The sequence below is a fragment of the Perognathus longimembris genome, chromosome 1 (assembly GCF_023159225.1).
Source record: "Perognathus longimembris pacificus isolate PPM17 chromosome 1, ASM2315922v1, whole genome shotgun sequence".
NCBI lineage: Eukaryota > Metazoa > Chordata > Mammalia > Rodentia > Heteromyidae > Perognathus > Perognathus longimembris.
Window position 1 is genome coordinate 39,740,993 of NC_063161.1, and position 26,828 is coordinate 39,767,820.

The 26,828-nt window shown below is 42.0% G+C and overlaps 2 protein-coding genes across 2 annotated transcripts in view; one reads left to right on the forward strand and one right to left on the reverse strand.

The window, feature by feature from the left end:
* Window positions 1-1,087: 1,087 nt before the first annotated feature.
* Window positions 1,088-5,978, reverse strand: LOC125347829 (TBC1 domain family member 30-like). Its single transcript, XM_048340787.1, has 2 exons — window positions 5,546-5,978; window positions 1,088-1,895 (listed from the first exon to the last, which is right to left on the reverse strand). The coding sequence occupies exons 1-2, from the start codon at window positions 5,976-5,978 to the stop codon at window positions 1,639-1,641; spliced, it is 690 nt and encodes a 229-aa protein (XP_048196744.1). The 3' UTR covers window positions 1,088-1,638.
* A 10,410-nt stretch (window positions 5,979-16,388) lies between these two features.
* The window catches only part of Gns (glucosamine (N-acetyl)-6-sulfatase), a 34,791-nt gene continuing 24,351 nt past the window's right edge, over window positions 16,389-26,828 (forward strand). The window contains exons 1-3 of the mRNA XM_048360271.1: window positions 16,389-16,749; window positions 22,367-22,426; window positions 26,015-26,221. Coding sequence (XP_048216228.1) covers window positions 16,555-16,749; window positions 22,367-22,426; window positions 26,015-26,221 — 462 coding nt within the window. The 5' untranslated portion in view covers window positions 16,389-16,554. The remainder of the gene's footprint in view (window positions 16,750-22,366; window positions 22,427-26,014; window positions 26,222-26,828) is intronic.

The following is a 26,828-nucleotide window of genomic DNA, read 5'->3' on the forward strand; positions in this document are numbered from 1 at the left end:
TGCGTTCATAGATGCCCAAGCTATGTTGGGTGCTTGTGGGAACATGTGGCTAAAAACACATCAATTCAGCCTTATCAGTCAAATAAACTGAAAGCCTAAACAATTAGCAATCTCTAATAACTGCCGGTAATCTGAATCCCTGGGCTGGTCCCTCTCCTGCCACTGCTTCCCCCCCCCAACCCGACCCCCACCCAACCCCATCCCTACCCTCCCAACCCCCACCATCACCCTCATTCCTCCACCACCACCCGTCATGCTTCCCCTCACATGAAAAGTGGGCATTTACCCATTTGAGTTAATAACTTTGGGCATAAACTATTGTAATGAATAGATAAAACACAACAAAAGGAGAAAAATAAATTATAAACACAAGTTGTCTCCTAATAGGGGAAATAATGATTTTTATTAAATACCTTTGAATCAATCAGACTTCATGAAAAGCTTACAAAAACTTCTAAAGCATGCCAGCTTTTCACAGATATAAACATAGGCACATGGATGAATGAATGCATGCACACTCTCTCTCTCTCTCTCTCTCTCTCTCTCTCTCTCTCTTCTTTCTTCTGTAGCTATTTCAGGTAAGTCCCTGACTGCAGAAAACCATATTAAAACTCAGTGTACTCAATCACATCCCTGTTGGGTATGAACTCTAACGATATCATTATGATAATCAAGCAACATTCCCTTTAATGCACATTAAGTAAAACTTCCTTTAAGAAAAAGCATGAATAATAATAATAGATAGAAAACAGCAATAAAAGAGGCACAGGAAAACACAAGCTTGACTTTTAATAATAATTATGAAAGTGGTGTTGAAGACATTAATTTTTATCTTTCTGAGACTTAAGCCTAGAAATTGCCTTATGCAGACACCTTCTAACTTGGAAGTTAAAAAGACAACAATCAAAAACTCAAGGATATGGCATTTTGCACATAAGATGTGACAATCAAAGGGAAAGAAAAGGAACTTTCACATGCATCCGAGAAGCTACCACAGGCATTTTTACCAAAACATACCACATGCGCCTACATTCGCCATACCTGAAACCCCTGCTCTGCCGTGCTGCATGTAATGAAAAATGTGAAACAAAATGGAAATGTTAGAATAGAATATAAAACTATTTCATGGAGAACTGTAAAATTAATTCATAAGCCTTAACATCTTGTATTTAAGATACATTATTAATTTAGTGATTTATTGTTCACATAACATAAAAAACACTCATTACCCAACAGACAGGTTCCATTAGCTCATATATTTTGTCCTTTTCAGATTGCAGAGCACATCATTAGATCCTCTCACTAGAGTTTCCTTTTTTCTGTCTATTGTTTAATTCACTTATTAGAACAACACAGAGGTCAAGGGAACAAAGATGTGACTTTTAACTTGAATCTTTTCGATGCTTTCTGAACCAGGACAATCTGAGTCATTATTGGGCAACAGGTATGAACAACCACTAAAGTACTATCTCAAATCTGGAATAATAAAATTTTAGCATCAGACAAAGTATTCACTTTAACTGAAAAGCAAAAAATAAAAATAAAAAGAAGCTGTCTGAGCTGTTCATAGTTCTTAGTTCTGAGGGTAGAAGCTTCCATGTGCAGAACTTTCTGAAATATCCAAAACCCAGCGACTGCCTACTTGACATTAACATGCCAACAACTGTGTCTAGAAATGAATTGAATTCCTTTGGTGGGAAACTGGTGGTCTCCAGCTCCACCACACTTACTTCTCTTCGGCGACACTGCCTGCAAGCAGGCGGTCACAATGTCACAGTTCCTCTGCACTTTGTGTAGAAGCCGATCTTTCTGCTTCAGCTGCCGGAGTAACTTGGCTGACTGGACTCCAGTTCTATACTTCAGCTCTTGAAGGATCATCTTCAGCTCATTAAGGTCTATCAGTAAAAGAATTTTTTTTAAAAAGTGTCATAAATAACTGGAGAAAAATACAAACCATAGTGTGACACTACTCAAAAACGAAATATCGAGCCGGATGGTGGTGGCTGACAATTATAATCCTAGCTACTCAGGAGGCTGAAATTTAGAGGACTGCCATTTGAGATCAGAAACATTCATGAGCCTCTATCTTCAAAAATAACCAGCAAAATGCAAGGCTGAAGGCATATCTCAACTGGTAGAGCATCAACCTAAAAAGCACAAGGTCCTGAGTTCAAAGCCAGTACTACCAAAGAAAAGAGCAAGTGACAAATTTTATATTAAACTGGAACTATACACATGGTATAACCTCTTGACCTGAAATAGTTTGGGGTGTTAATCACTGCTTATCTTGACAACTCTTATATATTACACATATGTAATATATAGTATATATATATGTGTGTGTGTGTGTGTGTGTGCACATGAAGTTTTATTTAGCCATAAAGAATGAGATGATGTCATTTGAAAAGAATGGGAGACCATCGTGTTAACTGAAATAAACCAGATTCAGAGTAACGGATATCACATTTTCTCTTCTATGTGGAATCTACATTTAAATAAACAAAAAAGTATATGAGTGTAGGAGGAAAATGAAAGGGTCTGGGGAGGGGGAGGAGGGAGAACAAGAAGAGACCAGGGGGAGGGGGGAGGGAATTGGGGAGCAGGAAAGGTGAGAGAAAAAAAGAGGGAGGTTATAACAAGTTTGATAAGAAAGGGGAAATGAGGGAGGAGGTAACAAATTGTACAAGAAATGTACCCACTGCCTTACTATGAAACTGTAACCCCTCCGTACATCACTTTGACAATAAATAATTATTCAAAAAATGTTTGATAAGAAATTACTCACTGCCTTACATATCAAACTGTAACCCCTCTGTACATCACTTTGACAATAAATAAATCAATTTAAAAAACTAAAAAAAGTGACAATGGGATAAAATGAAAGTAGCTTATACATGTATGAAAATGTCATAATGAAATCAATTAAGATGTCCAAAAAAATGCTAACATTGAGTACTTTGAACACATACATTTATATAATCTTCATCATAGCCCTGTTCCAGGATATCATTATCCCTACTTAGGAAAGTAAGACTGAATGAGGGCAAATAGTTCATTCCAGGTCACACAGTGAGCCAGGAAGAGTGGCAGGAAAAGAGACAGTCCAGCAGTCCTGAGCAGCCATTCTGCTCCTTCACATATGAAATATCTACAGAGGCACTGTGTGGTGCCACAGTAAAATTCCTGACAGTGAGAAACGACAATAAACACACAAGTTATCTGCATTTTGTGAGGATTTTTTTTTCCTGCGGGCAGAGTATATTAACATGGATTTTTTGACACTGAAAATAAGAAGATTAGCTAATAAACAGCACTATTGAAGCAGACAGTTGTATCCATGGCCTTGTCAGGTAACACTAATACAATTAGTACAGGAATTATAGAGCTAGAGCAAAGCCTCCATTTGCGGAATTCAGGGAGATGAAGAGCAAACTGAAGCTTCCACAGGCCCTGTGAATGGGTGGCAGAAGCACCATTCACAGGAGAGACCGCTTGCAAAACTGTGCCTACCATTTGGCCATTTTCCTCTTCCTAAAAGAAACTAGTCATCGCTAAAACTTCTGTAATAAAAAGTGAAAGTCAAACCATAATTTTCACTTTGCTGGTGTCTGAAAGAACCATCGCCCTATGGAACTTCTGGGACACACACACACACAGACACACACACACACACAGCAGCAGCAGCAGCAGCAGAGGCCATTTGCAACAATTAGCTGAGGGAGGAAATCCTCACTAGGAAACTAAGAGAGGAAGCTGAAAGGTGTTTACACCGGTTTGAGAAAGCAGACAGATTGATTATTTCCTGGAATTAGCCAGTCTGATTGTACCATGGGAAGGTGAAAAACCGTTCTATAGTGCTCTGCCTTTCATCTTTACCCTGATAATTTAGCACGAAGACAGTAATTCCAGAATATGTAAGTTTTCCACAGCTCCATACGTTGTTTTTTTTTTTTAGGGAAACCTTTTATAATTTATATATAAAATCTCAGTACGAAACCATGTAAAATGACAGGAATATCCGCCTTACATTAAAAGCCAAAATAAAACAAACAATCCCTCCCCCCACCTCGCCGCCCCCCAAAAAAATCCCCCAAACAACCCTACACACACTGAAGGTAAATTTTAATTAAAAAACAAGAGTAGGAACAAAACATTTAAAATAATCTCCATTATTTGGCAACTTACCACATCATTGCAAGACAAATTTGACCTTAAGAAAAAAGTTTGATTTTATGAAAAAAACGTAAGTTGGACAGTATGTTCACATGGGAGTTAAAATGTTTAAAAAAGAACCTGGTGATAAAGCCAGGTTCTCTCCTGAAATAAGCTTAGAAAACAACACAAAATCCCAAAGCTCAACAGACAGGACTTCATCTTCAATGCATTTCTCTTCACTGACAAGGGCCAGAGGGCGATGGGGGAGCGCAGGGCCTGGGGTAGCGGCGGGCGGGTGAAGGGGCCTGACTCTCCCTGAACCAGATTCTCTCCCCGCAGCGGGGCTGGTGGCAAAGTCACAGATGCAAGAATAAGCTAAGAACAGGCGACATTCTGAAGAAAAAAACAACAGTCACAACTGTCAAGGGAAAGCAATGGCGACCCTTTCTGTAGCTAAAACTATTTGACTTGGATACATGCGCGAGTTTCTGTAGCGTTTCCTGCCAGGTCAGATTCAGCTCCATAAATTTTTGCAAATGGAGGCATTACTATGTATCTCTATAACAACTACTGTGTTGAGTGAAAAACAAGCTATTATGAAGAGTTTAAAAAAAACACACATAATTCCAATCAGGACGCAGACCTCAGAATTTGATAACAAAACTCCAAATTAGTCCTTCCCCTGTGAAAAAGCCAAGGCCACTTCCTCAGATCCAGTTCAACTGTGATGAAACCAGTGCTCCAAAGCACTCCATTAGTCACCACCGAGAGAACCAAACCGAAGGAAACACCTACGTGCTCTCAGCTTAGAACCTTTCTTTCTGGCAGAAAAGGAATTCACGCTCTTTGATGGAAAACTGAATTCTCTGTTTCTGCCTTGCTGGTTAAACCTTGCCCAGGTGGTGTAGCTGGGGAAAGTGGGGAAATCGCCTGTACACGCCCAGCCTCCTCAGGGTAATGTCTGGCATACAAATCAGAAACAGCTAAGCAGCTGCTCAGGTGAAATCAGATTCCCTATAGCCTCTCCCCTAGGGCCTGGGCGATCACTGAGGGAATTGGGGTCGTTGGGGGGGAAATGGAGGCCGTGCACCACTTCCCATCGGCTGATGCACCCAATGGAGAGGAGACTACAGGGGCCAGGGGCATCTAATCCTAGCTACAGTGATGCTGATGGCGGTTCAAAGCCAGGTAGGACAGGAAAGTCCACGAGGCTCCGATCTCCAATTAACCACCAAAAAGCTGGAAGTGACACCGTGGGCACCTGCGTCAGATCAAAGCGGATCCCCCAAAAGCGAATCCCTCTGTGACGGGGCGCACGGGCCGGTGGTGCGCACAGGTCAGGGGTGCGCCCGGGGTTGGGTCGCCCACGGGCCCCCTGCTGGCCCCTTACCTTTCTGCCGCAGGTACCTCCTCTGGAGCTCCTGGCTCGGCCGCTCCCGCAGCTCCTGCAGCGCGCGGGAGTCGCCGACCCCGCGGCCGCCCAGGACCGCGTCGGAGCCCGAGGCCTCGGTGGAGCTGTCCGGGCTGTCGGGGTGCCGCCGCCCGTGGCCCCCAGGCCCGCCGCGAGCGCCGCCTGCCGCGGCCGCCTCCTCCTCCTCGGGGCAGCTGTAGAGCTCGGTGAGCAGCCCGCTTACCAGAGACGCCGTGCGGCTGGTGCGGGGCCCCGGCTCCTCCTCGGCCTCCCACGAGTCCCGGGAGCCCGGCGGGGGTGGAGCTGGAGGAGCGAGGGACACTCCGGGAACCCCGTCCTCCAGCCTCGCCCGGCCGGCCGACTGCAACGCCGGGAGCTCCGTCCGGCCCCGAGCCGCGGCTCCAACCTCCATGGCCCCCGGGAACCCCGCCGCCCCGCGCCCGCCAGTTCCGGGAGGCGGTGCGGCCTCGCCCCGCGGGTTGGAGGGGGGCCCCCGGGTCCGGATCCCCGAAGTGCCCCGCCCCGCCGGCAAGGCCAAGGCCACGCCGCCCGGCTACCCGAGGACACCTGCGGCCGAGGGCGCTCTCCAATAATAGGGAGCGGAGCGGGGCCGGGAGCCGGGCAGGGTGTAGCCCAACCGGACCTGGGAGGACGCGCCTGCCGCGGCCGCCTTCTCTTAAGCATTCACTTAACCCCGTCAGAGGGCAACTCAGCCTACTCGGCTCCAGCTGGAAATAATGCCGGTCAATAGGCCGGACCCAAAGCCGGTCCCTCTCACCTTCCCACGCGAGTGAACGCCAAGTTCTTAAAGTTCTTGGTTGACTTTTTTTTTTTTTTCTCTACAACCAACTTTCGGAAGCTCCACCCACCTAGCGTATACTTGGGATTTAATAACGCAGCGAATGAGTTTCCTCCAGGGAAAAGCAACTGGATCAATAGGGTTTAATAAACGTTCAGGACATGATCTCTTAAAAATCAAGTTAGTGAGAGATGCTTCCCCCCCCCCCCCCGTGGCGGTGGTGGTGGTGATGGTGATGGTGATATTGAGGTTTGAACTCAGAGCCTCCTGCTTGCTAGACAAGTGCTCCACCACTAGAACTAAGCCTCTCTCTCCCTTTTAGAGTTTGTTGTTTTTTAAGTCAGGGGTCTCATTTTTGACCCATACTGGTTTCTGACCAAGATCATCCTAACCAGCAGCATTTCTGTCTTACAGCTGTGATGTACCACATCTAAATTTTGCGTTGAGACATTTTGCCCCTACTGACCTCAAACCACAATCATCTGGAACTCAACCTCCTGAGTATCTGGGGTTACAGAGCCACCATGCCTGGACACACACACACACACACACACACACACACACACACACACACACATCCTCAGTAGAAGAACTTGGAGGTTACTCTTTCACCTTTAGATACCTTTACCATAATTATCTTCAATATTATTCTAGCACATGATTTTTATAATGTTGGGCACTCAGTAACTGAAGTGAATTCTCTCAGTCCTCACGTTAATTTTTTTTTTGAAGCAGGTAAGCACTAGCCCTCATTTTTCAAGTTCAGAAGTTGAAACAAAAGCCAGCTAAGGGGCTGGGAATATGGCCTAGTTGCAAGAGTGCTTGCTTCCTATACATGAAGCCCAGGGTTTGATTCCCCAGCACCACATATATAGGTGGCCAGAAGTGGTGCTGTGGCTCAAATGGTAGAGTGCTAGCCTTGAGCAAAAAGAAGCCAGGGACAGTGCTCAGGCCCTGAGTCCAAGGCCCAGGACTGGCAAATAAATAAATAAATAAAGCATAAACCACATGTAGAAAACTCAAAGTGGACCCTAGCCTATCGCCATGCACCAAGATCAACTCAAAATGGATTAAGGACCTCAACATCAGACCTGAAACTACTGAAGGACAGAGTAGGAAAGACACTAGAACTTATAGGCACAGATAGGAACTTCCTGAACAGAGTCCCAGGGGCACAACAGGTAAGGGAGAGACTCGACAAATGGGAATACACAAAATAAAGTTTCTGCACAGCTAAAGACAGCCATTAACTAGAAAGACAGCCAACCATATGGGAAAGGATCTTTACCAGCACAGCAACAGACAAAGGCCTAATATCCGTCATCTACAGAGAACTCAAGAAACTACCCCCCTCCAAACCCAGTAAACCAATTATTAAATGGGCAAAGGAGCTAAAGAGAGACTTCACAAAAGAGGAAATAAAGATGGCAAAGAAACATATGAGGAAATGTTCAACATCCCTGGCAGTAAAGGAAATGCAAATAAAAACAACCCTGAAATACCACCTCACTACAGTTAGAATGGCCTATACTCTGAACTCAGGAAACAACAATTGCTGGAGGGGATGTGGGAAAAGAGGTACCCTTCTCCACTGTTGGTGAGAATGCAAACTAGTACAACCACTTTGGAGAACAGTATGAAAGTTCCTCAAAAAGCTCAGCATAGATATACCCTATGACCCAGCCATACCACTCCTAGGCATCTATCCTGAACCAGGATACCATAAAGACATCTGCACATCCATGTTTATCGCTGCACAATTCACAATAACCAAAATATAGAAACAACCCAGATGCCCCTCCACAGATGAATGGATCAAAAACATGTGGTACCTGTAGCAATTAGAAATGGTAAAATATTGGTATTCACAGGAAAATGGTCAGAGCTTGAACAAATAACGTTTAGTGAGACAAGCCTAGAACACAGAGAACAAAGGGGCATGGTCTCTTTGATATATGACTGTTGGGGTGGGGGTGGGGAAACAATACAGACCAAGTTTGCAAAATAACAAACTTCTTTTCAAATGGTATTTCCACATGTTTGGTTCAGCGACTTTACAGTATGTCTCTAAAACCAAACAACTACTAAACAAACATAAAAAGGTCTAGCATAGACCTATCAGTGGACCACAATAGCTCAACAGCTATATACACATGATTATGTAAGATGAAGATAAGCAAAAAGAATTCCAAGAGAAGGACACAGGAGGATTCTATTGTTGTCATTATGTTTAATGTTCTAGGTAAATTTCCTTTGGCGTACCCTACATGGTCACTGTATATGATTTTGGTACACTGGATATTGTATATATGCTTACCTGAACTAGGGAAGGGAAAGAAAAATGAGGGTGTAAGAAATATGACAAGAAATGTGCTCACTACCTTATTATGTAATTGTACCCCCTTTGCACATCACCTTGTCAATAAAATTTAATTTAAAAAATTAGAAGGCCTGCATTCTAATTCTAGTAGAGATATTAACAAACCATGTCACACACACACACACACACACACACACTCACAAAAGACAGGCTAAGTAACTTCTCCATTCACAAGGTATGGCTTGAACTGTTCTCGAACCTTGAAGTGTTTCTGGTTTTGGTGACTGACAAATCTTTGTTAAGTCTAATGCAATTAAACACTTGACTGTTGTCCTTCCCTGGAACAGTAGAATACTCAGGACTCATGTTTGTTCAGCACACTCTTTTTCAAGGTGCATTCCTAAGAAGATCCAGCCCCGTTAAATAGGTGCCTTGTTCCTGACACCATCACCATAGTATACCTGGAGTTAAGATAAGGAAAGAAATTTTATAACTTTTTACCTTGTGTCTAGAACTTAAGCTTACACTGGAAATACTGTTTCATAAAAGTTTTGTAGCAACACTACTTTTGTTGACAATTCATGTTGACTGTATGAAATGGAGGGCACAGAGCTAATTTACTATACAGCTGTTGGTTTGTTTTTTGGAGGATTTTTTTTTCTCACTATTGTCCCAAACATTGCATGAATCCCAGGAGGGCACCCTCTCCATATGCCAGACTTTGCAACAAGCAAGACTTTCATAGGATCACACACTGAAAGGGAATCCCTTTCTTTAGTTGACTTCCCAAGCCTTTCTCGTGGTTACACACCCACTTCAGCTCTATTCTTTTTTTTTTAGGGTGTCTCTTCCAAGAACTTTGATAACCTCAGAAAGAGCTAAGGCGAAGAAAGAGGCCAAGAAAACTAGATTATTTATCACTGAACATTTCTACGTTAATCAAAACTTCAAATTTATTCCCCATTTGCCTAGTCAGAAGAGAGAAAACTAACTAAAAGTTAAGAAGGAGCACAGGTTCCAGTGATTGTATTCATTGGAATGATTTCCCCCAGAAATCTACGTAACTCTTTTCTCATCTGAGTCACAAGTCTGCCTCAGTGTCTTCTATGGGTCTTTTCCTGTCTGCCCTCTTTGAAATTGAAGCTTACCCTCTCCTATTTGCCTTCCCTCTTTTTTCCCACAATGCTCAGCGTCTTCCTAAGTACCTGTAATCCACTGATTTGTTTTTATCATTCATCTTCTGTCAGTAAGATATGGGCTTCAGTTGGCAGGCTCCTTTGTTAATTTGTTCATTCACATATGCCCACCATTTAGAAGAGCCCTTAACAAATTGTAGGTAATTAATAAATATTTTGTGAACAAAATGAAAAGAAAATACCAAACAAATTGCCTAGTATCCTGATATAATATGAGCTCCCTAAACAGCATTTAGGTTATTTAGGTTATTACTGGGCAGTTATTACTGCCCAGTGGCTGGCAGGTCCCAGGAAAGTGTCTTGCACTCTAACTTTGGCTATGTCACATGTGACAGAACCACTGGCCCAACAGAACATAACTGTCCAAACTAATCATCACCGAAGCTAATCAATAAAGTAAAATTCACTTACGATTAGTTAGGCTGTTGCTAAGAATTAGTGTTTTAATTTAGAAATTTAGTTCTACTAAAATGATAGTTCAAATAATTTTGGTTCTGAGAGAACCAGGTCACAAAGTCCAGTGCTACGTTATAATTACAAGGCGCTAAGAAGCAACTATTTCTGGGTTTGATTTGCTAGAATAGACTTTATGTAAAGCTAGCATACAATCCATATATGGTGACCATTCAATTAATTTCTAAAACTGTAGGTCTATCAGTCACCTTCACATATATTCAGTCACGGAAAATGACCTTAACTAGGTCATTTAATTTTTTTAGATGGGAAGTACATTTATAAGACTGGATTGCTATGATGAAACCGACCACTATTCTTGGGATGGATATCTAGTAAGCAGTTAGTTTTAATCTCTCAGGGACTGTTCATCTGCCAAGTCAGAAGAGAAATGCATATGGGCATACAGAAGTCAGTTTTGCCTTTACTTCTTTTGCTGTGTACAACTTACCTATATGCTCAGAATAGAATGCAAGCTGTGTTTTCAACCCTGTAACTACACATGAGAAAGATTCTTATATTTTTCAAGCCAAAAAGGTGAAAAGTGAAAGGTAAAACAGAGATGTTAGTACTTTTAAAAGGCACCAAATTTTACACAGAAAGGAAAAGCATACTGATATGTAGCAGTTAGCATGTAAGAGGAATTAATTCAGTGTCTAAATCAGAAAGGTTGATGCTTACAATAACTTTGACTATCTAGTTTAAATATTATCTTGTTTATTTAGCATTACAGTGGATTTCATAGAGAATATCAAGATATTCCCTTGCAATAACAGAAAAGTTGTGCTTGCTCACTATATATCACCTAGAGGTTAAACCTCTAACCTCTCATCTGTGTTACAGATGTCCCTTTTGATTCCACTTTAACCTACTAATTAGTCAGAAATATGTGGGTTAACTTCCAAATGTTGTATGCTTTCCAAATCTCTTCCTTTCTTCTTTTTCCTCTTCCTCCTCTTGTTGTCTTCTTCCTCTTCCTCTTTATGCCAGCACCAGGGTTGAACTCAGGGCCTCTTCCTTATGGTTGTTGCTGTACCACTTGAGCCACACCTCCAGTCTAGCATTTTGTTGGTTAATTGGAGATGAAGTATGGAAGACTTTTCTGCCTGGACTAGCTTTGACCCTCAATCCTCCAGGTCTCAGCTTCCTAAGAAACTAAGATTACAGGTATGAGCCACTGGCACCTGAGGGTTACTGACTTCTAATTTTATTTCATAGTGATCAGAGAACATGCTGTTGTGTTTTTTTTTTAACTGAGGTTTCTTTTATGCTTTAGCATAAAGTTTATTCCAAGGTACTTGAGAATATTCCAAACACTTTGTTGGAAGGGAGGTGGTCAACCCAAAGCCTATCCATGCTAAGTATATGCTCTGCAAGCTATAGCTCCATACAGTCCCTAGTTCTATTTGTTTTGTAACATTGTTCACATCTTCTGTATCCTTGTTGGTCTTTTGCTTAATTATTGTATCTGTTATATACGGGGGTACTGAGATCTCCAACTATTATTGCTGAATTATCTGTTTTTCTTTCATATTTGCAAGTTTTTGCTGCATGAATTTTGATGCTTTGCTGTTAGGTATGTGTTTATAATTACTACATATTCCTGATGGACTGACTTTTCCATCATTATAATGTGTCCAATTTTATCTCTAATAGCACTTTTTTCTTTTAATTATTTTACCTGATATTGGTGTGGCCATTCCACTTTTCTTGTGGTTAGTATTTTCACAATATATTTTTCCATCTCTGTACCCCAGTCTAAGATACTTTTGAATCTAAAGTGTGTTGCCTATAGACAACATAGAGATAGATCTAGTGTTTCATGTAGTTTCACATTAATTGTCTTCTACTCAAGTATTTAACTCATTCATACTTAATGTTACTACTGATACAGCTAATTCATGTTCACCATTTTAATTTCCCCTGTGCCTTATGTTTGTTCTACTCTTTACTGATTTTGTTTGCAGTCAGTATTTTCTAATAAAATATTTAGTTAAAATGTTTTAAGGAGGGCTGGGGATATAGCCTAGTGGCAAGAGTGCCTGCCTCGGATACACGAGGCCCTAGGTTCGATTCCCCAGCACCACATATACAGAAAACGGCCAGAAGCGGCGCTGTGGCTCAAGTGGCGGAGTGATAGCCTTGAGCGGGAAGAAGCCAGGGACAGTGCTCAGGCCCGGAGTCCAAGGCCCAGGACTGGCCAAAAAAAAAATAAATAAATAAAATAAATAAATAAATAATAAATAAAAAAAATAAAATGTTTTAAGGAAGTGGCACTGTGGCTCAAAGTGGTAGAGCACTAGCCTTGAGGAAAAGGGCTCAGGGACAATGCCCAGGCCCTTAGTTCAAGCCCCACAACTGACAAAGAAAAACTGTTTTAATTAAATTAAAATTTCACTCTTTTCTTAACTTTCTATGTCTTTCTTTGTTATTGATAGTGGTTGTGATGCTGTTTTCTTCATGATTAAAGTCTACCATATCCATTTATCAGAAGTAGCATCAGATTTAGCAAAGCATGGTAGGATAGTCCTGTCATTTAAGCACTCATAAGGTACAGACACAAATAGCAGAGAGTTTGAGGCCAATGTGGGCTACATAATTAGTTCAAGGCCAATATGAACTCCAAAGCAAGACTTTGTCTCAAAATTCAAAAACAACAAAAGAAACAGCTTTAGATTTATACTAACAATTTCTGTGAGCTATAAAAGCATTACTCTTGTGGTATTGTTACATATATTATAACTGTAAGTGTTACTGTGAATTGTTATAATCATTGTTGCATATAATTCATGTATTCTAAAGCAGCTACGTAGAGTGAGTATGTACATGTAACTTGTATTTGCAGTGGAAGTTCATGGGAGGCATAAGTAAGAAGGACTGTGGGGCTGGGGATATGGCCTAGTGGCAAGAGTGCTTGCCTCGTATACATGAGGCCCTGGGTTCGATTCCCCAGCACCACATATACAGAAAATGGCCAGAAGTGGCTCAAATGGCAGAGTGCTAGCCTTGAGCAAGAAGAAGCCAGGGACAGTGCTCAGGCCCTGAGTCCAAGCCCCAGGACTGGCCAAAAAAAAAAAAGAAGGACTGTGATCCCAGATGACGATCCTGCAAAAAGCAAGAATCTATCTGTAAAAGTAGTCTAAAGCAAACAACAACAACAACAAAAACCAATGTAGACATGCAGACAGCAAGGTCCTGATTTCAAATCCCAGTACTGACTCCCTTCAGTACCCACCCCTTCAAAAAAATTGCAAAATTCCAGCTCATCCATAGCTATTGCCTTAACTTAGCTAGAAAAATGGCTCACCTTAAGTTCCTGAAGCCATTGGCTACTTTAATGTGTTTTATTCCCAGGCCTAGCTACAAAGTGGAGTGTTTTAAACATACATGCCAATTTGGACTTTTCTTTGAAGGGACTAAATATAATAAAATACTCTTACCATTTGTTCTAGACCAGAACTGGTAGATCATACCTGTAATTTCAGGCTGTGAGAAACAGACATAGGCCAGCCAATGCAAAAATTATGGACAGCCTATCTAAGAAAAAAATCAACTAAAGCAAAAAAAGTGTAGTACAACAGTAAAGTGATTGTATGAGGCCCAAACTAATACTACCAAAAAGAAAAGATAGACATTTTTTTTTGTTGTTTTTTTTGCCAGTCTTGGGGCTTGAACACAGAGCCTGGGTACTATCCCTAAACTTTTTGTGCTCAAGGGTAGCATTCTACCACTTGAGCCACAGCTTCATTTCTGGCTTTTTTTTCTGTTTATGTGGTTCTTCAGAATCAAACACAGGGCTTCATGCATGCTAGGCAAGCACTCTACCACTAAGCCACATTCCCAGCACTACATGCATTTCTTTTTTCTTTTTTTTTGGCCAGTCCTGGGCCATGAACTCAGGGCCTGAGCACTGTCCCTGGCTTCTTTTTGCTCAAGGCTAGCACTCTGCCACTTGAGCCACAGCGCCACTTCTGGCCATTTTCTGTATATGTGGTGCTGAGGAATCGAACCCAGGGCCTCATGTATACGAGGTAAGCACTCTTGCCACTAGGACATATTCCCAGCCCCACATTTCTTTAAAAGAGGTTTTATAGCATTCCTACATAGATTCAATGAAAATTTATTACTTCTAAATACACTTTTTTTCTCAACTGATTAAGAAATGCAAGCACAAATGGGATATAAAACCTTATTCAAATAGTTGATAAAATTTAAATACAATTTACCTGCAATTTAGAAAGACATTTTGTACTTCAGTAAAACAAGGGTTAATCTTCTAATATAGGTGTATAGAGTAGATGTGTGCAAAAGTAGGATCCCCTACTCTTTTAGTGACTTCCAATTAGCTTAGTGTGAAAAGCAAATCCATAACACATGGTGGAGGCCCTGCCTCCCTCTATCCCCCTCTGCTCTAACCATACTGGCTTCTTTAAGCTCCTTGAATGTACCATCTCAAGACTTTCCCCTATGATCTGCACCTAGGACACATTCTACCACCCCACTACTCCTTGAGTAACTTATCTACTCTGAATTCACAGTCACTTCTTCAGGTCACTTTAGGCTGAATCAGCCTAAATGCTGAAATGCTACCTTAAATTATAGAGGTATCCTTTACTTCTTCGATAACATGTGTTTTGTAATCAAATACTTCTGTGACAGCTACACCTCTCTGCTATTTAGAATGCAAATGTAGTGAAAGGAAAATTGTATCTCCTTAGCACTAGCCTAGAATCTAGAACAAAATTGGCACCTAATTACACAATCTTGGGCCTCAGATAGGTTACATTCTCATCTTAAACCAGAAACAATGGCACAGGCTTGGGAATTAGTGCAGATGGAACAGGTAGGTGTGTGTAAGGTCAATTCTACTCCACTTTTTAGGGCTCACATATTGCCTAACATATACAATGTTCTAAGTACACAACTATTTTTATTTACTAAAGTGCTTTCCAGAGTTGTCGGTTCTAGGGCTAGGAATATGGCCTAGTGGCAAGAGTGCTTGCCTCATATACATGAAGCCCTGGATTAGATTCCTCAGCACCACCTATCTAGATAAGGCCAGAAGAGGCACTGTGGCTCAAGTGGCAGAGTGCTAGCCTTGAGCCTTGAGCAAAAAGAAGCCACGGACAGTGCTCAGGCTCTGAGTCCAAGCCCCAGGACTGGCAAAAAAAAAAAAAAAAAAGAAAGAAAGAAAGAAAAGAAAAGATAAAAAACAGTTGTCAGTTCTTATCACAGTTCAGATTAGAGAATACAGGTCACCATTAAGGAGGTGCTGGAGATCCAACTTAATAGCTGGACTCACTGGAAGTATGTCCTGTAGCAGAGGGACAAAGGAAAGCTGTCCCAGAGCCAATACAGAAATATTTTGGAGTTTCTAATTTCATGGATTCCCTCCCCTCCACCCCGCACCCCCCCCCCCCCAGATTACTCAATAATGCCTTTGAATGGTCCTTTTCAGGGTTTTGTGGTTCACTGTGCCCATCCTCCAACTTTTCTCAAGAAGCCTGGTCAAAAAAAAAAAAAACAAATCCACACACACCAAAGAATATTTGGATAAAGCTGTCAGGCTTTTCAGCTGAAGAAAGTAGAATCTAATCAGTTGGAATTAATAGCCCAGACTCAGAATCCAGCTTCCAAATCTCACTGCTGAGCCAAATGAGAATGTTAAGCCCAGCCTCACAAAGTTGAGAGAAAATGAAAAGCGATTTAAGGGTCCTCAGGGATTAAACGTGGTAGAGCTCAGTCTACTCACAGCTGGCTTACATACGCAGGGTGCACTCCTCTTTCTCACAGTTGGCTGACGTGTGCCGACTCTCTCCCTCTCCTTCCTTTCACCTCATTTTAATTTTTCCTCGGAAACTGGTTCTGCCAGATCGCAGCCACACCCCCAGGTTGAAGCCCGCACCCGCCAAGATTCCCACCCCCAGGCCCAGCCCGCCGGGGCTTTCCGGCCGCGGCTGGGGGCGTTCCCCTCCGCTAAGCCCCGCCCATAGACCGCCTACGGTCACGCCCACCGGGTCCAGTCACGTGTCCACGCGGCGTACCCCCGCCTTGTCTCCGACTCACGTGATCACGCCTAGGGAGAAAACGCCTGACCCCAGCCCCTGGCCTGCGCGTTGCCCGTCGCAGTTTTGGCTTGCAGCTCCTCGGCCTTTCGCCCTTCGGTGTCCTGCGCGTCTCTCCTCCGTGTCCCGGGGTTTTTCCCGAGGACTTGTCCGCCATGCGCCTCCTGCCCCTGCCTCCAGGTGGGCCGCGGTGGGTCGGTCCCAGCCACCTGTCCGCCTGGAAAGCTGCCCTGCGGCTGGTACTGCTGCTTAGCGGCTGCCTGGGGGGATCCGGGGTGGCGGCCGGCTCCCGGAGGCCCAACGTGGTGCTGGTGCTCACCGACGACCAGGACCAAGTGCTCGGCGGCATGGTAACTCTTCTACTTCTGCCCCGCCCCTCCAGCTCCCCGGCTGACTCCCAGCCTTCCAGCGCCTTCCCTACCTACCCTCAGCCCCAAAACGGACCGCCCTGACCCCGCTCGGTTCGCTGTGGCCACTCGAGGCCTCCACGTAGGTCCCTTTGGGCCTCAGGACTGCTGGCGCGGGGTTGATTCACGCGCCAGCCCCGCACGGTGCTCCTCAGCCTGGACCTTATTGCTTTCGAGTTTGCATTCAAACTCGAGGTAAACGTGGATGGCGTGAAGAACCCACCGAACCCCTGAAGAGCAGGTGCTGGGGAGGGCACACCAGCCTGGATTGTTTTCCTTGCAGGGGTAGCGAATTTCTTTTTCTATCGAGGACCATTTGGATATCTATAATATCACTATGGGCCATACAAAATCATCGATACAGGCAAATGAGCCACGGGCAGCAAAGAAGAAGCCTTTAAATATCTCTCCCATTAGGCGCCAAATGATTTCCTGGGCCTTATGCTCAGGTCTGCTGTTCCCCACCCCTGCAGGATCAAGTCCAGACTTCATTATGAAGAACTTAGGCCACCTTGGCATTTGTGCCTGGGTACAATGTCTGTGCCTGCTATCTATTAAGTGCCGAAATTAGCTGATCTCGAATAGTGCACCGTGTTTTGCTTCACAAGAATCAAATTTTGAATTAAGCTTATTGAACACTGAAGCATTCGATGCTGTCATCGTTCATTTTTTATGTCTTATGGCTCTTGTCATGAGACTTTGTTCTTGCTCAGAGTTCATTTTGCTCTTGTATCTTGAGAATGTCCACTCCAACCCTTTGACTGAGGCCCCCAGGAGCCTGCTCAAGGCACAACACTAGCTAACTAGCTCTTGTCTTAAGGCAGTTAACCCCAACTGGTCCTCTGCTCCAGGTTCTAGCTTTCCTCACGTGTTTTTCCTTTTTTTTTTTTCTTCTTTTAAACAAATGCTCAATTATTTTCTTCTTTCTGTTCCCTTTTTTTTTTTTTTTTTTGCTTTCAGCTCAGTGCTGACGCATTTAGGCAGAGGGTCCTAACTTTTCCTGTGTGGTTAACACCCTAGCTCAGTGTTCTTCAAACCTGTGGTCCTAACCCATGAATGAGTTGTGTTATCAGTTCAGTGAGTAGCTACCAACATTTTTTTTGTTTTCCTGTCTAATAGAAAAGAATGGCATGATCTGTGTGCACATGCACAGGGCATGTGGTAGGCATGTCCTTATGTATGTATTGCTGGGTTGTGAAACAAGATATACTTTATACCCAGTGCTCTGACCAGTATGAGAGTTTTTTCCAGCTGATAATTGACATGCTGCATTTGAACTCTACACTTCTTTCTCTCACATACACTTCTTTGGTAGTTTCTTCCAGCCATGTTGGTACCAAGAGTCTTGATCTAATTTCCTTCCCAAGTTTTTGCTTTGGTTTTTCTATCATTCCAACTGCTGCATGTGTCTTCCTGCTCACAAAACCTTTTTTCTTTCTAATTCATGTTCTTGAAGAATGTTTTGGCTGTGAAGAATAGACCATCCCTTCTGGTGGTGACAAAAGTACTTAAAAGGTTACGCTAAATACCTCTGTTAAAAAGGAAATTCATAACTTGAATAGAAGATGTTCATAGTTCATTGTGTTTCCTTTTTTATTAGCCATAGCTGTTTTCTGTGTATATCTGAGGTCTCTCTCTTAATTTTAATCCTATTGGTTTATTTAAACTTGTAGACGGCTCTTCTTTCAGATATATATTTGTGCTGGAGAGAGGAGCCAAAATTGAAGAGAAGGACCAAGTTAAAACATAATGCTCCCATTCTTTACAGAATTCTGAGTTCTTCCATCTTTTTTTTCAGAATATCCTACCACTGATTGTCAGGTCTCCCAAGTGGAAGAGCTAAGGCCATCATGGCATTAAAGAACCAATTGGAGCGAGGTGGAGGGCTTGTGCTGCAGTTTTCATAGGAGTCCTTTGCCATAGATATTAACACTAAAAATTAGAGATAGTTAAGCAACTTGGCCAAAGTTCTTATAACTAGTAAGTGCAAAGCTTGGATTTCTTCTGATCCCAGAGCACCATGCTTTCCTCCTGTTCCAGAACACTGGTAACACTGACTGTCAGGTCTCATCTCCCCTACATCAGCATAGTCACACTGTAGGCCAGAGTGTCTTCAGGTAACATTCTAGAATGTCAGTGGGGTCACTTTCCTCCTTAGTTTATACATGAAGCTCTATATAGTATCTTCATTTCTGTGGAGAGAGATTTCTCTGACATAAAATTCATCTATTGGTGCCACAGCTGGCAAAATAAGCATTGATGAACATCCCAAACTAACTCAGGTCAAGAAGTTAATAGCATTTCTATAGTTCTGATCAGTTATTTTTATTTTTGGCATACTGGGTTGGAACTCAGGACCTTATGCTTTCTAGGCTGATGCCCTACCACTTGGACTACTCCTTTAGCCTTACATTTTACTGGTTATTTTGAAGATGGTGGCAAGTGAATTTTTGTGATCTCAAGTTGCAATCCTCAGATCTCATCCTCCTGAGTAGCTAGGATTACATCTGTGAATCACCAGTACCTGCTAAGATTCATTATTAGCATACAGTTGTACAAGGGGTGGAGGTGACTTCATCGTGACAGTTCCATCCATGCATACCTTATACCCCATTAACCTCAACTCCTCTATTACTTTCTCTTATCTCTCCCCCCTTATTAAAACAATTCCAACGGGTTTCAATGTTCTGCTTTCATACAGGTGTAAAAAGTGCTTTATATCAGACATCTTTGATGCAGTCTTTTGTATATTCACATCATCTTTAACATTTCACTGTATCTGTCTTGCTCACCCCAGGGAATTGTTCTTTTCTATTTTTTTAAAAAATTTACTTAAATATAATTATGGTACATTGTACACTATTCCTCACAGAAGCACAGGTTACTCTTTTTACATCATTCACTGTAGAAAGAAAAGTGACCTTTAAATCACACCTCAAGGAATCCAGATAAAAAGCCATCAGGAAGTGTTGAGAAAGAATAAATGCATGATGGCATTGCTTTTCTTAAAGCAAAGTGATTTCCATTATTAAAAGAAAAATTGGTCATAGAATCAAAATTGTCCGCACTATTTCAGAGCAGCTGTCCATGAGACCAAGGAAATAAATGCCTCCTTCAGGAGTTTTCATGGAAGAGATTTTGCTTGGGATAAGTAAAGTAACATGTTTGCTCATGTGAGTTAAATGAACTTCACCTGACCAGCCACTGTCAGTTTAGATTAGCACAGCCATACACATTTTCAGTATGCTCTGTTCTCTTGCTTCGGACTTGCTCCATTAAGCACAGATTATGGAAATCACTTATACTACTATTAGTATAAAGATTATAGTTAGTAATATATAAACTTCATGGGCTAAAAAGCAAAATTCCTTTGCAGCCCCACATCATTGTCTAACTACTGCTTACCTCTCTTATCTCCCTCCCCCTCGCCCCGCCCCCTTTCCCCTTTACCTGTTGGGCTGCTTCTACCACACTGGCTTGCCTTCTGTTCCTCAATGACTCTCCTCCCTCTGACAGCCTTTGTGCTGGCTGCTCAGCCTGGAAGCATCCTCTCCTAGCTGTTTGCATGACGAACCCCTCGAACCCCTCGTTGTGGAGCTTTCAACAGCAATCCTTTGTCCTCTATGTCTCCTCCAGCTATGTTACATTGTCCTGGTCTGTTCTTGTCATAGCATTTGTCACTCTCAGAGGTTTGGTTGATCCCTTCTTAGTTATTTAGATCATGAGGGGAAAAAAAGCCTTGTATGTTGCCCACCACTGGCTAGATCAATGCCTGGTATGCATTAAATGTAAACATAAACACACAGTATAGTCTTACTGTAAGCCAAATATTGTCCAGTGGTTCCGCATACTTAACCAGACCTTTTTTTTTTTTTTTTGGCCAATCCTGGGGTTTGAACTCAGGGCCAGAGCACTGTCCCTGGCTTCTTTTTGCTCAAGGCTAGCACTCTACCACTTAAGCCACAGCACCACTTCCAGCTTTTTCTGTAATTAAATCCAGGGCTTCATGTATGCGAGACAAGCACTCTACCACTAGTCCACATTCCCAGCCCTTAACCAGACAATTTGATGACCATCCCTCCCAGTCAGCTCAGGATTTCTACTCTCTGTGGTTCTCCTCATTTCACATTTTCATTCCCCTTCCCTGTGTCCTTAGAACTTAAGAGTCTTAGTCAAGCCAGTGTTTTATTCTTCCCACTGTTCTTTTCCTGAGGATAGCCAACCCCCAGTAAAGTTTGGAGGAGAGCTGGTGACATGACTTCGAAGTTAGCACAGGTCTTCTATTGCACTACTGATTCTTGGCATCCTGCTTGGCATCTACTCATGAAATGTCCCAGGTTGTCTTGAATAAGTTAGAATTCTTGTCCCTCTGAACTCATGGGTTTACTAGGTTTTCTACTGTCCATAAAATTAGTGAGGAAAAAGTCATTTATACATTGTTGAAAATGAATCTTGTTAGCCAACTTTTACATTTGAAGTGTATTTGAAATGTCATAGGGAATTATTATGCAAGATATACTTAAGACTATGTGCAATATGCTATTAAGATTTAAAGGTCTTTCAGTCATCATGAGTTGCCTTACAGTACAACCAAAATCAATCTTCTCAACATTTTTGCTATCTAGAATGTGAGTAAAGATTAATGTTCTGGGGCTGGTAATATGGCCTAGTGGTAAAGTGCTCGCCTCGTATACATGAAGTCCTAGGTTTGATTCCTCGGCACCACATATATAGAAAAAGCCGGAAGTGGTGCTGTGGCCCAAGTGGTAGGGTGCTAGCCTTGAGCAAAAAGAAGCCAGGGACAGTGCTCAGGCCCTGAGTTCAGGCCCCAGGACTGGCAAAAAACAAAACAAAAGATTAGTGTTCTGATACTTACATTTAGTGTTTCGATGTTTTTATCTCCACCCTGGGATGAAGCTAATTGTTCTGCCTATATATCAGAATCTTAGATTAAAAAGCAAGGATATAAAGCAATTTCTGAGTAGCCTTTTGCTTGGCAGAATTCTATGTACACCCATAAGTGCCTGCCAGCCATCTGGTTCGGGCCCTTGCCACCTCAAAGTAGTAGTGACTTATGTAGAGCAGGAGGCATTGAGCTGCTGGTTCCAAATGTGTGTTGGGTCTCTACCATTGAGTATATGGGATTTCAGGCAGTCTCTGAAACTGAGAGCATTGTCTAGCTTTTCAAATCTTAAGTGTTGTCTTCTAAGAATATAAACACACCTTTCCTATCCCTTCTTGCACCCTGCTTCTAGAGGTAAATCCTTCTAGGACAGAGCTGTATACCTTTGGACTAGTGACAAGTAAGAAAAGGGTACCACAATTTCATTACATTGAAATCAGAGTCCATGGAACAGTACCGGCAGCTGTACCATTTCTCTTTCTGCTAGCACTATGAACCCTAACCTCTGCACAGGTCATCAAACTTGGCTATTGCTTCATGTCAGATAGAGCTGACTATTTGGGAAATAAAATGGTTAAGATGAAACAATCCATGACTTTAGTCTCTATTGTAAAATCTCAGAAGAAATTATTTAATGGGTAATTAATTATTTTACAGACACCACTGAAGAAAACCAGGGCCCTCATTGGAGAGATGGGGATGACTTTCTCCAATGCTGTAAGTTTTGAAACTGATTCAATCTTACTAGACTTTGTGCTCATATTCTAAGAAGAACCACTGTCTCTGGGAATCCAGTGTAATGTATATACATGTCTGTTTTCCCCTAGTTAAATATCTTATCTGAAGGAATGACTTTATTCTGTGGTATATATTATTTTGGATTTTCTACCAATAAAACATATAATCATTGGAAATCTGGGGAGAGGGGGAGAATTTTTTTTTCCCAGTCCTGGGGCTTGAACTCTGGGCCTGGGTGCTGTCCCTGGGCTCCTTTGCTCAAGGTAGCACTCTACCACTTGAGCCACAGTGTCACTTCCAGGTGTTTTTGTTTGTTTGTTTGTTTCTCTTTTTTTGGCCAGTCCTGGGGCTTGGACTCAGGGCCTGAGCACTGTCCCTGGCTTCTTTTTACTCAAGGCTAGCACTCTGCCACTTGAGCCACAATACCACTTCTGGCCATTTTCCATATATGTGGTGCCGGGGAATCGAACCCAGGGCTTCATGTATGGGAGGCAAGCACTCTTGCCACTAGGCCATATTCCCAGCCCCCAGCTTTTTCTATAATTAATTGGAGATAAGAATCTCACAGACTTTCTTGCCCAGGCAGACTCTGAACCACAATCCTCAGATCTCAGCCTCTTGAGTAGCTAGGATTACACATGTGAGCCACCCACACCTGGCTGGAATTTTTTTTTTTTCTGAATGTAATTCAGTAAAGTAGAAATAAATAATTTTCTCCTATGTGACAAGTTAGAAAAACAGAAGAGGGAGAAAAGATCCTGTTCATAATATTAGCAAAACCTAATTCTCTAGGAATAACTAGTCATAGCTAGAAATATTACACTTTTATAATTGGAATCTTAAGCAATTCTGAAATTCAATTAAATGGTTCCAAAAGTTACAAGTTACCTGCAATAATAAGTAGGTAATAGCAATCAGAGTAAACTTGTAACTTTTTATTTGGCTCTAGAGTTTGAACTTAGTGCCTTGGCATGTTAAGCATGTGCTCTACTCCGAATTTCAGCTCCATTCCTCAGATTTGTTTGTTTTGTAGTGCCAAGAATCAAAATAATGTATTGTTGTTTTCATCTGTGAACTTTTATTTTGCTTAATATCATATATGGATTTGTGTCTTAAAGTCTGAGGAGTGTCATGTAGAATTTGTTATTCTGTACACTCCTTCCCCTCCCTTTACAAAGATTTCAGTAGTACTCAGAGGACTCAGGGAGGGATTTAATTGTAACAGTTCCTCCCATGTATGCAATATATTGCAATCAATTGTACCCCCTTCTATTGCCCTTTCTTTCTCATTTCCCCACTTCCTAAAACTTTTTTTTTTTTTTTTTTTGTGGGTTGTGGAGCTTGAACTCAGGGCCTGGACACTGCCCCTGAGTTTTTTTGCCCAAGGCTAACTTTGAGTACCACTTCTGGTTTTCTGGTGGTTAATTGGAGATAAGAGAGTCTCATGGACTTTCCTGCCCCGGCTGGCTTTTGAACTGTAATCCTCAGACCTCAGCCTCCTGAGTAGGTAGGATTACAGTCTTGAGCCACAGTGCCCGGCTTCTAAGACAATTTAAATTGGTTCCATTGTTCTGCTTCATATATGGAAACAACTTTGACCATATTCATCCTCTTTCACCTGTTAACACCATCCCCTCCCCAACAGAGCTTCTTCTGCTTTCTTGGCACCCAGTCCCCCCATTCAATAGCTTTCATTGAGCTTCTTCATGCTGTTTTTACATATAGTTGCAATGCATTTTACAGTTATTCACCCTCTATCTTTTTCCCTTTCTTCTTTTCCACCTAAGTGGTCCCTTAGATTTATGTTCTATGTTTGTCCATATATATAATTATGTATATAGATGCATATATACATGCTCATGAATATATGTCTTTTAGGTCTAGCTTCCACGTAGGAATGAAAAACAGAGAAAGGATTCCACAACCAGTTACAGTAAAAATGTGAAACTGGCATACAAGGTCAAGTAAACACTTGCAAAAGGGGAGAGAATTAAAAGTTGCCAACGTAGAAATTACAGAAGTTGAACTCTTTTTTTTTTTTTTTTTTTGTATTGGTCCTGGGGCTTGAACTCTGGGCTTGGGTGCTGTCCCTGAGCTTCTTTGGCTCAAAGCTAGAGCTCTATCACTTGAGCCACAGTGCCATTTCAGCTTTTCTGAGTAGTTTATTGGAGATAAGAGTCTTACAAACTTTCCTGCCTGGTCTGGCTTTGAACCATGATCTTCAGATCTCAGCCTCCTGAGTAGCTAAGATTCCAGGTGTGAGCCAACAGCACTCCAGCTTGAAGTTGAACTCTTAGTAAAATTAAGAGGGACCAGGCACCTGTAACTCACACTGGTAATCTTAGGTGCTCAAGAGGCTAAGAGGATTGGGATTTAAGCAGAGAAGTCTAAGAGACTTCATCTCTAGAAAAGAACTAGCAAAAAGTTGTGCTGGCCTGAAAGACTAGAGCTCCAGCTGAGCAATCCTGATAAGCCTAGTACCAACAATAACTAATTAAAAAATAGTGCCAGGCACTGGTGTTCACAGGTAATCCTAACTACTCAGGAGGCTGCGATTTAAAGATAGTGGTTTGAAGACAGCCTGGGCAGGGAAGTCCATGAGATTCCTAGCTCTAATTACCTCTTATCCCCCCCCCCACCAAAAAAAAAAAACTGGAAGTGGAGGTGTGGATAGATGGATAGATAGATAGAGTGAAAATGGGAAGTATTTGTAATTGACTGAATTCTTCCTTTACTCAAATCTTCTGTTAACAAGAGGTCAGCAACCCAGGAGGGGAAAAATGAGCAAAGCACACAGCATGCCAACTCACATTAAAAAAAATTTTTTTTTGCATGTGGAGGCCATACATCCTCATCAGTACATAAAAATACCAATCTGGACTAGAACTGTAGCTCAGTGTATAGTGTGTACTTAGCATATGCAGATGTCCAAAGCCCTGACTATAACCTCTAGCACCAAAACCAAATAAACAAAAAACTAAATCCAACTTAAAAGACCAGCAAGGGAGATCCATGCAATATACTTAAAAGGGACATGTATTTGAAAGAGACAGTATGTAAAGGTAGCATGATGTATACCTGAATGTCATTCTTTCCCTGTATTAACCTATGCAAAGTGGCTTGGTGATATGAACAGATTATTACTGCTAGAGCAGAAAAAAGTTGTTGAGAGTAGATAAGTAATATTAACTAGAGATGTAGATCAGCCTAACTTCCACTTCTCAGTTGTTAGACATTCTTCATCTTTGGTCAAACCTTGCTCTCACATACTGTGTTCCTTGCAGCAGTATATATATTTGGTAGATGAGATTAGAATTATTGTTACGTCTTCAGAAAGAAAACAACTGAAAAAGAAACGTAGTCATTTGGTCAATCTGCTTTTGTGTCTCCTTTGCGTGACTTAATGCTGTTCTGAAGTATGTCATATGTAAAGCCAATATATTCGAGAAGAAACTTAAACTTAAGACCATGAGCTAGCTTAGAGTGTTAAGCAACTTCCTTTGTCCTCCTTGGAAATGAGACATCCATCTTGTATAACTCTTTTTTGTTGCTTCTGTTCCCTTGTAGTATGTGCCAAGTGCTCTTTGCTGCCCCAGCAGAGCCAGCATCTTGACAGGGAAGTACCCCCACAATCACCACGTTGTCAACAACACTTTGGAGGGAAACTGCAGTAGCATTTCTTGGCAGAAGATCCAAGAGCCAAATACTTTCCCAGCAATTCTCAAATCAGTGTGTGGTTATCAAACCTTCTTTGCAGGAAAATATTTAAATGAGGTATGTTGAGTGATCTGTTTCTTGTGTGATTCCTTTGAAATACTTTTGCATTACTATTAATTCAAGTCATAGTATTTTATATATATTGAGTTTTTTCCCCTAACTTGCCCATTAAGTACATGATCCTATTTACTGATTTGGATACTGAGTTATTCTTCAAGAGTCCCAGCAGCACTTATTTAAAAATTGTCCTAAGACTAGTCTACTACTTCTTCCCCTTTTTATCTCAAGTATACTGTTTGTCATGTGTCATGCTGTCAGAGTATCTTTGTTTCTACTTCCTCTTTATCATGATCCAAAAGAGGAATTTTTTTCCACTTAGACTTTTTCCTCAGATTTCTTAGAGCTATTTGTATATTATAACAGCTTCATGTTTAATTCATTTTCTAAACTGAACAGTGAGAACAGACATTGGAGCCACTGAAAAGAGCCCAGAGCCTGGGGCAGCCAGGTGGCCGAGTGGTTGATGTGTTAGCCTTCTAGGCCTGGCTGCAATGGTAACTCATTATGACCTTTCCACGCCAGATTTCATGGTCCCAAATGCACCAAATTGGCCTTGGCTTTTAGTCAAAGTATATTTGGGCCTCTTTAGAGTTAGCTTTTAAAG